Below are 15122 nucleotides of genomic sequence, written 5' to 3'. Positions count from 1 at the left end.
GAGAGGAAACTCCTATCTCTATTTCAAAGCATACTATTTAAAGAAGGTAGATGAAAAAGGGGTTCTTGAGTACAGATGAGGAAAAAACAAAGGATAAGTTAAAAAGGAAACATTGTAGCAACTGAGCGGTATGTGTTTATAGCCCCTGTAAGTCACGCTTTAAAATATGCACTATCTATATCACATATACCAAAAACAACACGACACACAATAGAAGAGTGGTCATTTTCCACACACACATACACACACACATACCCTGAGTAAATTTCTAGAACAGAGACTTTTATTATTTTTATACTATGCCCATTCTAGGTGTGTTAAATTAACAAAATCTTAATTAAAGCTTTAATAAGGGTATTAGTACTTTTAAATGATTCACTTCATAGCAAATTGCCAGAAAAAAAAAAAAAAAATCAAGGAGAGGTAGACTTCTCAAAAGACTGGTAACCAGAGGTTTTTCAGTTTGTTTCTTTTTTTTTTAAAAGAAAGGATGGACTATTTTTATTTTTATTCTGAAAATGGTAAGAACCTTGTTATAATATCTTCCAATCACCTTTGTGGCAACAGAAATTTCAGCTGCCAATTTTAAGTATTTTGTATATACCACTACTTAAACTGAATTTAAAGCAGTTTTATGAATTAGAGAATTATGAAGTCAAAATAAGATTCCTTTTCCAAGCCCTTCCACCCACAATATCATATTCATAGGACTAAATGTAAACTTACTTGGGCTGTTAGAAAGGTATCATCTTCACCTTCTTGAGCTTCAATTTCCTAAGTAAAAGGGTATACAATAGCTTTGCTTTACAAAATATCTGGGTAACATGAGAATGCTTTTATGCTATACCCAACTATCACTTGCCTTGTATTCTGCACAGTGTCTATGATACCGTCGGTACTAAGTCAATGCTTAATAATTCAGACTACACTTTTTGTTCCAACATAAAAATAGTCACACTGATAGAGGATTGCAAAAATCTCTTGAGCCCTTCATTTATTTGGCTAAGTAGAATGGAAGTATTCTAAGCATGAATATTAACAGTACTGACTCCTTAATCCATTGGTTTTAAGACACACTAACATACTTCAAAACAAGACAAATGGTCTATTTCAATCAAATACTTTTAAAATTATATGCCTTTAAATTAAACTTGAAGTAATTACCCACCATTCATAACCAAAGAAATGCAAATTAATCCTTTGTATCTACTAAAATAGCAAAAGAAAAAATAGCTACCATCCAGTACTGTTGGCAAGATCAGAATGAACTGGTACACTCATCCATAATGGGGTAGAAAACAACTTATGTGTAAATGTCCAAATTAAGGGAGTGGCTATTTGACACACAGAAATTAATCTAGTAAGTTACAGTATAGCACACGCATTATGAAATTATGGTATGTTATATGAAAACATCATGTAGAATAAATAGCAACTAAAGGCATGATAACTACTATATAAAAATATATACAAATGTGGAAGACAAGCAAAAATTTAAAAGGTCATCTTAGGTGGTAGGATTTTGGGTGGTTTATAAATAACTTCAAAATGATATTTTTGAAAATTCTGAAACTTCCACATTGAACTAGAAAAAATACTTTTTATTATTTATTACTTAATTTATCCGTGTCACATTTTTAAAAAACTGGCTAAAGACCTGACTTTCGATGTCCTCTTTTTCTATATCTTCTATTGCTTCTGCCTCTATTAATTCATGAGCTCTCTGGTTCTCTTCTGCAGAAAGTAACTCCTTGGAATGCACATTTTCTTCTTCATTTTCACCAAATTCTTCAGAGTCCTTTAGCTCGTCATTTCCATCTTGTTCATGTGCCTCTTGATTCTCCAATTCACAGTCCTTTTAATGGTAAGAAAATTTGGTACAACTAGAGGCAAAGTAGTGTAGGCTATCCACCAAACCTTTTTGGTAATTTACGTGTCTACATGTTTTAAATTTTACCATACTTTGACTTTATTCCCAAAGTCAAAGTTCAATCATTTTACCTTACTAAATTACTGTGTCTTTAAAAACAGGGGGTCAAATCCCAAAGTTACTGAACCATGCATCTAACTCCCCAAATCTCTGACACTGAGGTACACACTAACTGGATTGCTACTGGAGATGCTTTCAAGTTCCAGTTATTTAATATTTACCAAGTCACATCCCAGGAGTTGTCCTAGAAGATATGACTTCACAGAAATGACTTGATTTCTCCATATGCCAGTTTGATTTAACTTCAAAGACCCTGAAAGTCTTACATATTGTAACAAAATTTATTTCTAATTTATAATAAGGCACCCCAACTGCTACATTCTGCTTTTGAAAAATGCAAATAATTAAATGTATTTATTCTGAAATATATCACTGTGCCACAATCCCAGATAGGCAAGGGAACACAGGTTGGGGTTGTCTCTGTTAAGGAATTCTGTTTGACCTTCAAAGTTTATGGATTCACAATAATTCAATAGAAACAAAGAAAAGTAGCAATCTAGTTAGTTTCCTCTTTAACTGCAGAGAAAGGGTTGAAAGCAATGAACACCCTTCCCCTTTTCCTATTCTTATGGTAAATATAACAGGTTTAAGAAAAGGCTTCTGGGTTAGAAGGGGAAAAGTGCAGGGGCATGACTATCAATCACTCAGAGCTGAACTGCAGTGAGGAAATAGAAATTTCTGAGGGAGATGGGCAAAGAAAAGCAATATGATTGTATTAGAATGTGGAGTGATTGGGAGCAGGATGTTTCTGGGGCAGTAGGTTTCACCAACCTCACAACCTATGAGTGAGGAACATTGGAGACTGAAAATGGGAATAGATGATTATGTAACAGGGGTAAAGGCAAGAAAAGAAAAGAAAAAAGAAAAGAAATGAGAAGAGAAAAAGAGAAAATAAAAGAGAAGAGAAGAGAAGAGAAAAGAAAAAAAAAGAAAAGAAAAGAAAAGAAAAGAAAAGAAAAGAAAAGAAAAGAAAAGAAAAGAAAAGAAAAAAGAGAATCGACTAAGGGAAATCACCCAGGGGACTTTATTTATTCTGAAATGCCAACGTGGACCATTCTCTTCACTTGTAAATGAAAGCAATTACTCTATTATTCATGTCTAGACAATAGGTAATACTTACTTACCACTACTGTATAAATTCTAAAATTTACCAATTCTAAGAAATAAGCATATTCACTTTATTTCAATCGAATACATCATATATGCCGTTACTTCCAAAGTGAAAAAAGAAGTACAAAGAAGGAACTGAAGATTTATTTAAATAGGACTTTTTTTTTAAGCTCTTCTGTTCTTCTAGACATTATGACCAGGTTCACTTAATAACAACACAAAGCTATCCTTTGCAGCACATGAGACAATACTATTATGCTGAATGGACATATCTATCTCCTAACAGTTCAAACAAATGTGAGATTTTTGTGAACTGAAGAGCTGAAACAGAGATATTTGAAAATTAAAAGTTTTTTACTAAACCACAATGTTTTTCCAGGTTATGGATAGTTTTTACTCAGTCATACACGCACTAGTGAAGATACCTGGAGAAAATAAGAACAAAGAAACAAACCTAAAGGAAGATGTATCACAAGAATAACAGAATACAGAGACTGGAGAGTTCTGAAAGGCTCAAACAAAAGCTAGTTACAGGCATGCAATCATCAATTTTAATGGCTCCTTGGGCAAGTATTTCCTAAAATTATCTGATTTCAAAGTTAAATCCTCACCATGAATTTCTTTCTCTCTGCATACCCTCAAAGTGCAAGGTGCAAAGTGTAGGGCATGTGGTATACTCTGTGGTCTGTGTGTCCCTGTAACGTGGGGAGGGGAGAGAGCTAAGCAGTAGGAAGAGATGGCCAGGTGAATGGACACAAGCTAACTTCACGGTAGAGCACACAGACATCCAGAGATGTTATGACCATATGGACTAACTACACAGAGAACAGAATATATGGGGGTATAAACGTACATAATTTAAGAGGAATTATGGTCATTAAATAATTCCTACAAATGCCACACTACTTAAGACCTAATGATCAGTAAGGAGCAGATCACATTAGTAAACACACACACACACACACACACACACACACACACACACCAAGAAAAAAAAAAAAAACCCTGTGATTAAAAATAACTTAGTACACAGAACTGCCACAACTCCAGCTAAAACTATATACATTATTTTTCTGATTGGTCAGTTTTGAAATACATTAATTTTTAGCCAAAAGAAACTGGCTTATTTATCTTTAAAAGGCAAAACACATTTCTTAATTTGATCTTTCCTAAGTAGCAACACATCAGCAATCTTCTCTCCATTTTAAGGACTACTTTAAGCTAGTTTGTATATTTTATACAGAAGCTAAATGCAATGGGAAGATGAAAAATAAATTATCAATACCTTCATTGCAGCACTTTGTCCAGGAACTAACATATCAATTATCCTGTAGCTGTTCCTCTGGCATCTATGTTTGATTTCTACTTAAAGACCTGGACAAAAATTATTTTTAGCCCTATGTCTCATTCAACTAAAGACAGTTATTGTATTCTTCAACTATGATGAGATTGACAATACTACATAGGTCTCTATCTTTATTTTACCTACATACATCTATTATTCAAGTAAACTGCATGAATTCATCATGCAAAATACTACACTCAAAACAAACATCTTAACCTGAGTAATTAACACTTTACCTTGACAAAAGCATCATCTTCCACAGAAGCATCTCCACTCAACTCATCTGCTTCCTGTTTTTTACCTGCGAAAGAAGGAAAATGGGCTAACAACCAGTATTTTATTACTTTAAGAGCAAAAAACATTTGGAAAAGTTTACCCCACAGTATCACTCTCTACTCCCAAATCATCGACCAAACTAATGCGAACTGCTTATAAACCACCTGCTCATAGCTGTCCCAAACAAAAAAGCTTTGAGAATGTCATGCTGTTTCACAAAAACAAACTGCACAAATAATCCTAACATGAACTCTTCATCTTAACTGACTTGATATACGTAATACACTTTCCTTTATGCCACTCAAACTCTCCTCTTCAATTCTCCCATTAAGTAGCAGCACCCTTCAACGGTGTTGTGTCTATCACCAGACATCTGATAGTTAAGTTCAAGGCTCATGTCCCCACAAAGCCATCCCTAGTGCTATTCTTCAACAAGCTTTCTCTGCAATAAAATACTCATACTTTAATCTACACCTTACACTCCATCAGTTGATAAAATATGCCTGGTACTCTCAAACACATCTTACTTCACCATTATAGAAAGGAAATTCCTTAAGTACAGGGACTGCTTTTATGCTTGTTTTGTATTTTTCCAAAGGCCTAAATATAAACCAAATATTAAGGCAAGGAGAAACTCCTTCAGACTGAAAACTGCTAATAGCTTCCAGAGAGACTACAGGTCTCCTCCACCCAACTCGCATCTTCAAACTTTACAAATCAGTTGTTGGAACTTTAAAAATGTTTTCCACATTTAAATAAATACATATTTTCCCCCAAGCCAATGCCAGAAGTTCACATTTTCAGGTTGCTCCATAAAAACCTACTAACACATGCATCAGAAATAGTGTAAAAAACACAACTGCTGGAACTGTAATATTTAAATTTTTTAAAAATGCATTTATTTTGAAATCTGAATGGATGTTCTTTCCTGAGGTCAACTAATCAACTTTTCCCTTTGCCTAAAACAGGGACTACCATGTACCTATCTTAAGCTTCTGTGACCCCCAGGGTAGAGGGTTAGGGGTAAGGTAGCTGTAAAAAAAGTCAGTGTACCTCCCTTTCCCTAGTCTCCTCAACAGCCCCTATCTTCCATGTACTTCCAATACGAAACCCTCTCCTCAAAGGAGTGATGAAAAAGCAACAAGATTCTGATCCTTCCAGGTATGTGGCAAACAGTATTAAGAGTGGAGGTTTGGGGCGCCTGGGTGCCTCAGTCGGTTGAACGTCCGACTTCAGCTCGGGTCACGATCTCACGGTCCGTGAGTTCGAGCCCCGCGTCGGGCTCTGGGCTGATGGCTCAGAGCCTGGAGCCTGCTTCTGATTCTGTGTCTCCTTCTCTCTCTGCCCCTCCCCCGTTCATGCTCTGTCTCTCTCTGTCTCAAAAATAAATAAACGTTAAAAAAAAAAAAAAAAAAAAAGAGTGGAGGTTTGGGGGCGCCTGAGTGGCTCAGTTGGTTGAGTGGCCGACCTCAGCTCGGGTCATGAGCAGGCGGTCATGAGACTTTGAGCCCCGCTTTGGGCTCTGTGCTGACAGCTCGGAGCCTGGAGCCTGCTTTGGATTCTGTGTCTCCCCCTCTCTGCCCCTCCCCTACTCGTGCTCTGTCTCGCTCTGTCTCTGAAAAATAAAATAAAATGTCAAAAAAAAATTTTTTGGAAGAGTGGAGGTTTGTTTTTGTGCTTCTAACCCACTGAAGTAAAAGAGAGCTAAGAGGGCTTGTCCCTGTCTCTTAAGGACTTGTGTGACTCAAAAGACAAAGTGTGAAGCTTGTGTGCCATTCACTTCCTATTTGCAATGTTGGTGTTTGTATTGTAGGGAAAATAGAAATTAGACGTTACTACAAGGGAAGCACCTGGGTGGCTCAGTCAGTGACTCCTGATTTCGGTTCAGGTTATGAACAATGTGAGCGTAGAGTTTCAGGCATGGAGCCTGCTTGGGATTCTCTCTCCCTCTGCCTCTGCCTCTCCCCCAGTCACATGCATGCATGCTCGCTCTCTCTCTCAATAAACATTAAAAAAAATGGAAGTTACTACAAAGGACAACAAAGTCTGCTAGTCAGAAAGCATCTATTAATATATTTTTAAAAAAAAATAAGTGAAGATGTTCCTCCCATGGAAAAGAAAATGGTATGAGGTGAGAAAGAGCTCACTACATTCCATCACATCTTGATAAAGTTCCGCAGTACAAAAACCTTGAAGATGCTTCTTTTGGGGAAAAAAAAGCTTTTTAAAAATAGAGGACCACAAAACACACCACCAAGTAATCTACAGAGTAGAGCTTTGGGGGGAACTCCTTCAGAACGTTTGCAAACAGTATTTACTCCTTATGATTATAACCTGCTTTACAATTTACAAAGCATGTGGGAAAAAAAAAAAAGTTCAATTGATTTTTCTAAGCACCGTATGGTACATGGGGCAGGTAATCACAATATTATGAAAGAGAAAATGAGCCTGAGAGGTTAAGTAGCTTGCCCAAAGCTGGTAAATAGCATTGTTAGAACAGGATGCCAAGGCTTCTCATTTCCAGTCCTAAATTCTTTCCACTACATCTTACTATGACCTACTTAAAAGACATTATCCTAGTAAGGAGTGGTTAATTAACTCAGTTTGAAGATACCATCTTTAAAATGGCAGCCTTCAGCATTATGACAAACTACATACGCTTTGCACATTCTGTGGTGAATTTCACTTGCTTTAGTTTACTTAAAGGAAAACCAAATTACACCATGGCAACAAAAATAACACCAGCAGTCACTATCCCTGCTTATGTGGCTTCCATGGTCCAGGTACCAGGATAAATGTTTTGTATACATTAATGTATTTATTTATCATCATAACTACTCTGAAACTATTATCCCCATTCTATAAAAGAGGAAACTATTGCTGAAAAATTATTCAGATTACAAAGCTAGTGAAGGTAGTGCTTCAATTTAAACCTAGGCCTATATTCCCACTTCTCAAAACCCACAAAGCCATTAGATCCTTGAGTAGCTACAAATGTGCCTATCGTTAATACTATTATCTCTTGTCTTATAAAGAGAGGCTCCCAAAGCCACATCTATAAAATGTTTAAGTCTACTGTATCACGTTAAAATGCTGCATGACAAATAGGCAACAAGCAGAGGTACACAAAAGGGCCCAACTTTGCTACCCCGTACTGTTTTAAACAGATCTATCACATGAAAGCACTAGAAATTTAATGTATCAGCTTGTAAACATAAAAACCACAAGAACAAGATTTTCAAACATACAGTGATAAAACCGTAGCAATAATTTGATAGATACACGGTGTTTAAGAAAACTGAAATTTTACCATTTTGGGAAACTGACCTTTAAATTCTTAGACAATATAAGAAAATTCTGGTTGGTGTCTCACAGATGAGCTGACATCATTTTTGTTCTGTATATTTAGAATGAACAAACTTTATATAAAGACACCTTTGATAATTCCAAAATTTAAAAAAAAACATGAAATTTTACACTCTAGCTTTTGAGTGATTTCATAATTCGTAACTTTGGGCTTACTTTACACATGTTGAATTAGAAACTATACAGTAATTTCTTCCTTACTGAAAAAAGTATCATCCTTTCCTCATATAAAATATAACTCACATTTTAATAAGCTCTGATGATCATCATCCAGCCCAGAACCTAGTACAATGTTATATAATGAGCAGATGTGCTACCTGACTGATAATGGAGTGAATCATACATTGGATGTAACAAGGTCTGGATTGCTATTCAGCTCTCACGGGGACAAAAGGTAAGAGGTGGCAGGCCAGTCAAACTAGAAACATGTGCAAACCCATCCTGTCAGTAAGGCCTATAAATTCGCAACTTCAATGACACTACAAAGTACTTCTATGAATTCCTAACTTAGGTCACAGATGAGAAGTAACTTAAAAGAAAAACCAAATCCTCCTCAAACTCCAATAAACAACATCACTTTTGGCACTTTTTTGTACAGTCAGTAACCATTTATAGCTCTCTCATTTAAGCCTGTGCTATCAAAACTCCTACAGCAAGTTAATCAACTAATCTTTAATCCTTCAAGGATTCAGGCACGTGCCACAGAAATGGGAACTGGTGCAAAGGAAAGTAGTATGACCAGGATGAGAGCTAACTTAAAGTTTAATGTTATTGAAGCCTAATATTTTTTTTAAGATTTTATTTTTAAGCAATCTCTACACACAATGTAGCGCTGGAACTCACAACGCCAAGATCAAGAGTCCCACACTCCACTGACTGAACCAACCAGGTGCCCATTTAAAATTAAAAAAAAAAAAAAAAAAAAAAAAAAAAAAATTAAGTAAGCTCTACATCCAACGTAGGGCTCAAACTCACAACTACAAGATCAAGAGTCTCATGCTCTACAGACTGAGACAGCCAGTCACCCCTGAAACCTAACTTTAATGCTTTGAGGAACTAAACTAGAAAATTAGTTGAGCAGTAAAGATAGTCTGAATATCAAAATACAAATAGAAGTAAAATTAATTTATCACATCTTAAATTATCCATAGTAGTAACACATGGCTATTTTTGGAATTAGAGAATTTCATATAAAAACACTGCAATATTCTTCGTGTGATTTTAGGGTCTAGGATAAAATGGCAAAGTAAAAATGTTTACACCAAAGGAAGATGACGCTAGAAACAGCTCTTTATTTATGCAACATAAATGTTTATAGGTCCACAGATCTTAAATTTTATAATTAAGGATAATTCAGAATTTTCAGATTTTAGAAGAGTACAATGTATATATATACATATATATGTATATATATAATTTATTAATCTAAATTTCCCAGTGGCTTCTGGAACAGGGTCTCCCAACCAATCACAGAAATATTTGTGCAATGAAATACATGCACATTCATGCCAAATAAGATAAATCAAGACTATAAATAAATCAAGGCCTTAAACAGCTTCACTTTTGCCACCAAACTTAAGAAAAAAACCCAATTTTTAGAACTTTTGTATTTCAGAATTATGAATAAAGGATTCTGGGTCATAAATTGGCTTTCTCCTCCAAAGGCAAAATGGTCATATAAGGATTTGCAATTCTCCTTTTCAAGTTCAGAAACACCTCCAAAAACAAAAACAAAAAACTCCACACAATAAGTAGGTTTAAAGTAATTTTGCCAAAAAACTTTGTGACTTGAGCAACTCTTCCCTATAAACATTTACAAAATATAAAATGTAGAAATGGTTAGTCATAAAATTGCGATTTAAGAGGGGAGGAAATCAGAATATAAGCCAAACTGAACATGAATGTTTCCAGCAACACCCTGTCCCCAATCACATGCAATATTTAAAAATAATCAGACTATGCTTTGTGTTAATTGTTTGCATACAATTGCATACAATGTTTTAACATCTCTTCTATTAGACTAATATTTTAGTAATAAAATTTTTCTAAAAGACCTAATAGCAGCCATCCAATAGGTCATTTTTTATATATTTTTTAATCTGCAGATAATTATTCATTATAAATCCAGAAAACACCAAAAGTATGTTATTTATTTTTTTAATGTTTATTTTTATTTTTTAAGTTTTTTTTTTTTTTTAACGTTTATTCATTTTCGAGAGGCAGAGAGAGACAGAGCATGAGCAGGGGAGGGGCAGAGAGAGAGGGAGACACAGAATCCAAAGCAGGCTCCAGGCTCTGAGCCATCAGCACAGCGCCCGACGCGGGGCTCGAACTCACAGAGTGTGAGATCATGACCTGAGCCGAAGTCGGACGCTCAACCGACTGAGCCACCCAGGCGCCCCATTGTTTATTTATTTTTGAGAGAGAGCACATATACACCCACAAATGGGGGAGGGGTAGGGAGAGGGAGGCAAAGAATCCAAAGCAGGCTCCAGGCTCTGAGCTGTCAGCACAGAGCCCGACGTGGGGCTTGAACTCACAAACTGTGAGATCATGACCTGAGCCAAAGTCGGAAGCTTAACCAAATGAGCCAGCCAGGTGCCCCCAAATATATAGTTTAAAAAATTTGTCAACTTTGTCATCTATAGATAACTAAACTATAAACAAAGACACACACACAAAATGCACACGCGCACAGAGATTTTAAAAGGCAGCAAAAATGTAACTCAATTTTTAATGGGTTACTTATCTATTCTACCAATAAAAATAAAATACTCCTGGCTAACTCTAAGTCCTGCTGTCAGAATCAAATAAAATGGTGTGGAGTTTTTTGGAAAATGTAAAGTACACAAAACTGCCAAACAGAAAGAGGTAAAGAAGAATGGTGCCAAGCTTCAAGCTCTAGTCTAGATCAGTCAGCCATTCTTAACTCTGTGTGAGAATCACCTGGGGAACTTTTAGAAAATAATGAAGCCTATGCCCCCAACAGAGCAGCCAAAACCAAATCTCTGAGGAGGCAGGAGCCTGGTATCTGTATTTTTAAAAACTCAAAATGACTCTAACATAGTTCCTAGGACGACTGAGCATAAATAAGCAGCTAGGTAGAATGAAAAGAATGTACGAGGAAGACTACTGTTTTCAGGTTCTCCAGACTAGAGAAAATTTCAATTTTATCTGCCTTTAACAAAACACCATGTATGATGTGAGCCTATTTTAGTTGTTGAAAAAAAAATCCGTAAACATAAATCTATGAGTACATGTACACACACACCTTGGATAAACAAGTAACACCTGTGATAGTTTCAGGGTGGTGGAATTATAGGCAATTTTCACTTTTTAGTACTTCTCCAGATTACTCAATTTTTTTAAATGAACATTACTTCACTTTAATAATCAGGAAAACAATACTGTAAAGCTATATTGCAAACTACTATTCCAGGGTACCAGATCTGCCATAGATGGCTAACTTAGGCTGTGGAATTCAGGATGAGAACGGTTAACTCCTAGAAATGCACAACCTTGAGGCCCTTTTATATGATATATACATGAGAACTATAGTAGAGTCAATTAAATAAACCCATGAATTCTACCCTTACACCCTAAATCATTGTTCAACCTGTTCGTTAAAGTCATTTCGGACGCTACCAACTAGTAATAAATATTTTTTCCCCCTAGTTCCTGGACAACTAATACTTTATTTTCATGAAAGAGGAGTTCACAAAAAAGGAGTTAAAGTCTGAAGCCCTCTGCCCCTAATTTAGAATGCCTAGAAGAGGACTAACTTGGAAGAAGCACACTGTCTTAAAGAACTAGAAAATTCTACCTACCTTGATACACACCATGTTTGACACAATAAAACAGCTGGAAAAAGTACACAAGTGTTTTGATGATAAACATAATCCACCATATAAACTGCGTAAAACAAAATGCAAGTTCTAATGGCGGAGGTAAAAGGTCTGACTTGCGGATGCAAAAATGACATACACAACTTCTAAGCCTGGACAATATTCTAGCAAAAGTTATGAGGAGTTCCAACAGAGCAACAAAGTGGTAAGGAATAAAAGGCTGTTGCAATGATTCATGTGTTCTAAGAGTAAGTACACTTTACATGTCAGTGCTTAAGGGGGAGCCACCACTGCCACTGGGAAAGGTACCTCTCGAAGGGAACACACTATTAATCTCTGACATACATGCTTCCAACAAAGAAACAGACAATTAAAGTAAGTACCAAAATAAGCATTTCTAAAAGCAGTTAAAAAAGCCATCATATGGCTGTCAATATTCATCCAACAAATATTTTCTGAGTATCTATTATATGCCTAGCATTATGATAGGTATACAGAGACTAATGTAAATGAAGACTATGTCCTTACCCTCAGAAAGTTTCTAGCCTAGTGGGTATCCAAAAGGCTGTCCTTTTGACAATCCTGTCCCCAAAGCCCTTGTCAATGCCACAGTTCTGATTAGTTTCCTTAACACCCAACAAACTAAGTTTAAAAAAAAAAAAGGCAAGAATTAAAGTACATTAGAATACTGTATTATATTAAATATATTTTATGCAGTTTACTATATCCTTATCAGACATAAATTTCAGAAAGCTTTACACAGTAAACATGTAACTAACTTCATTGTCTGTGGTAGTTTCCACACAAAATTAGGCATCAGGTGTTTGGATAAACCTATAACCCAAAATTACACTTGTCTCTACAGGAGGAAAAAGAATCAGATTTCACGTAATAGTTTGAACCTTTACTAAGACTACACGTATTGCAAGTGTGTTTCATCATAAGTACTGCGTTATATACAATTCGTCTGAATACTACACTGATTAACCACATAAAATAACTTCTGCTACAGTTCAGAGGTGACTCTAAGGGTTGCAAATCAAAAGGATGCGATATGCCATTGTTAAGTAAAGCAAAAGAAACCTTAAAACTATAATCTCTAAAACAAGTTAATGAAGAGTTAGCGCTACCTGTTTAACTGCTTTCTTAACACACACCCAAATAATAGGACAATAAATTTCCCCGGTAAAGCTTTCTTCTATGTTACTTAGTAAAAAGTTCATAGCAAAGAGAGCTGTATGTAAAAACACTCAGAAGGGAGAATTAGTATAAGCTACAAACTGTTTCACCATATTAACTGCATGCAAACAGATTTTATAAATATTAGAACCAACTATAACATTATCAAAATTTATTACAAGCTTATGCTTGCAATAACTACGTTTTTTAAATACTCTAAAATACAGTTAAGAATACAGATCCCTCTTCCCTCTGTCTAAACACAAACATTTTTAAAAAAATTTTTTAACTTATTCATTTAAAAAAATTTTTGTTAACATTTATTATTGAGAGAGAGAGACAGACAGAGACAGAGCATGGGAGGGGCAGAGAGAGGGGGAGACACAGAACCTGAAGCAAGCTCCAGGCTCTGAGCTGTCAGCACAGAGCCGGATGCGGGGCTCGAACTCCCAAACTGTGAGATCATAACCTGAGCCGAAGTTAGACGCTCAACAGACTGAGCCATCCAGGCGCCCGGTCATTTATTCATTTTTGAGAAACACAGACAGAGCATGAGTGGGAGATGGGCAGAAAGAGAGGGAGACACAGAATCTAAAGCAGGCTCCAGGCTCTGAGCTGTCAGCACAGAGACCGACGCAGGGCTCGAACTCATGATCCGTGAGACCATGACCAGAGCCAAAGTCGAACGTTTGAGCCACCCAGGTGCCCCTAAGCAGAAACATTATAACATACAAAATTTTTTAAAGAAATAGCGACCCTGCATTTATAACAATAAGCTTAATATTTCACATAATTTTCCAGGTCCATTAAGCTTAATCTCTTGCTTTCTTAACATCATTTGAACTTTTATTTGCTACCTTAAGATGATCATAAGAAATATTTTTTTTCCCTGACAAGCTATTATATGCTGTATCTTGCTAATGTCTACATGACTACCTCTGAGTAATACCTTCGTTTTCCTTTTCTAATAATCTGTTCTAAAGAATATTTACAATGATTGAGCACCTATGAGCTCTACTCTTCCTTCCTTATACATCTATTTTAATTGAACAGAAAGCATTTTTCTTCTGGCTCCTGGCTATATATAATCATTAAATTTCAGAACTCAAAGAACCTTACAGATGATCTAGTAAAAATTCCAATTTAAAAAAAAAAAAAAAAAAAAAGGAAACAGATCACTGAAGGAAAGGTAGTGTGACCAAAATGAAGTTATTTTCAAGCTAGATATTTTTAAGTGAAATACGATTTGGAAAAAAGAACTTAATGCAGTAATTCAGCAATTAGACTGAAAAAATGGCACCACATTAAAACACTTTAATTTCTCAAGTTCTTGGTTTTAAAATTGTTATTGATATTTTTAAGTTTCCATATTTAAATTTCAATTTTTAAAATATTATGTTTAAACTTAATTTAAAATTTAAAATAATCTTATTTATAGGCATCTTTCATTTAATTGCACATTGATTCAAACCAGGTTCTTAGTTTGGGATTTACATTATGTCTTTGTAATTCATAGAATTTTTAGTACAATTATAAATGGAATTTAAGGAGATAAGAGCTATTTATCATGCATGTTCTAGAATGAGTCCCATTAAGTACTCAGTAGTAGCCTGCTACAGACAAAAGATTAAATGTTACAACTTCTAACTAAAGACCACAAGACACCTGCACAACAGTGTTATGGAAAAATTAAAGTTCAAGTATCCTAATAATCCACATAAAGGAAAAAAAAATGAATTGATCTTATGTACACACACACACTGTATACAGAAAAAAGAAAAACTTAAAATTTTATACTTCTGAAATTATTTCTAAGGGTTAGATGAATGAAATTCCTAATAACTGAAAAAGAGATACACAGAGAAATTAAAAATAGGTGAGAATGAACAAATCAGATGCAGTTTACTTCAGATGCTAAAATCGATAATCAGCTTGAATAATGTGGAACTATGATTAATACATGGCATCTGTTAAACTATCACAAGGTGCTAAATAAATGACATGAATCAAA

The 15122-nt window shown here is 35.4% G+C and overlaps 1 protein-coding gene across 6 annotated transcripts in view; it reads right to left on the bottom strand.

The window, feature by feature from the left end:
- Positions 1-15122, bottom strand: part of SLTM (SAFB like transcription modulator) — a 127905-nt gene that overhangs the window by 110145 nt on the left and 2638 nt on the right. For 4 of the 6 annotated variants that reach the window (XM_042988750.1, XM_042988748.1, XM_042988745.1 and 1 more), the window contains exons 3-5: positions 4682-4767; positions 1658-1855; positions 727-774 (exon numbers count right to left, since the gene is read on the bottom strand). In XM_042988750.1, coding sequence (XP_042844684.1) covers positions 727-774; positions 1658-1855; positions 4682-4767 — 332 coding nt within the window. The remainder of the gene's footprint in view (positions 1-726; positions 775-1657; positions 1856-4681; positions 4768-15122) is intronic. The other 2 variants (XM_042988746.1, XM_042988749.1) reach the window with 1 other exon arrangement.

Source organism: Panthera tigris, chromosome B3 (genome assembly GCF_018350195.1).
Source record: "Panthera tigris isolate Pti1 chromosome B3, P.tigris_Pti1_mat1.1, whole genome shotgun sequence".
Classification (NCBI taxonomy): Eukaryota; Metazoa; Chordata; class Mammalia; order Carnivora; family Felidae; genus Panthera; species Panthera tigris.
The sequence above is the reverse complement of the archived record's forward strand: the minus strand, read 5'-3'. Positions and strand labels throughout refer to the sequence as shown.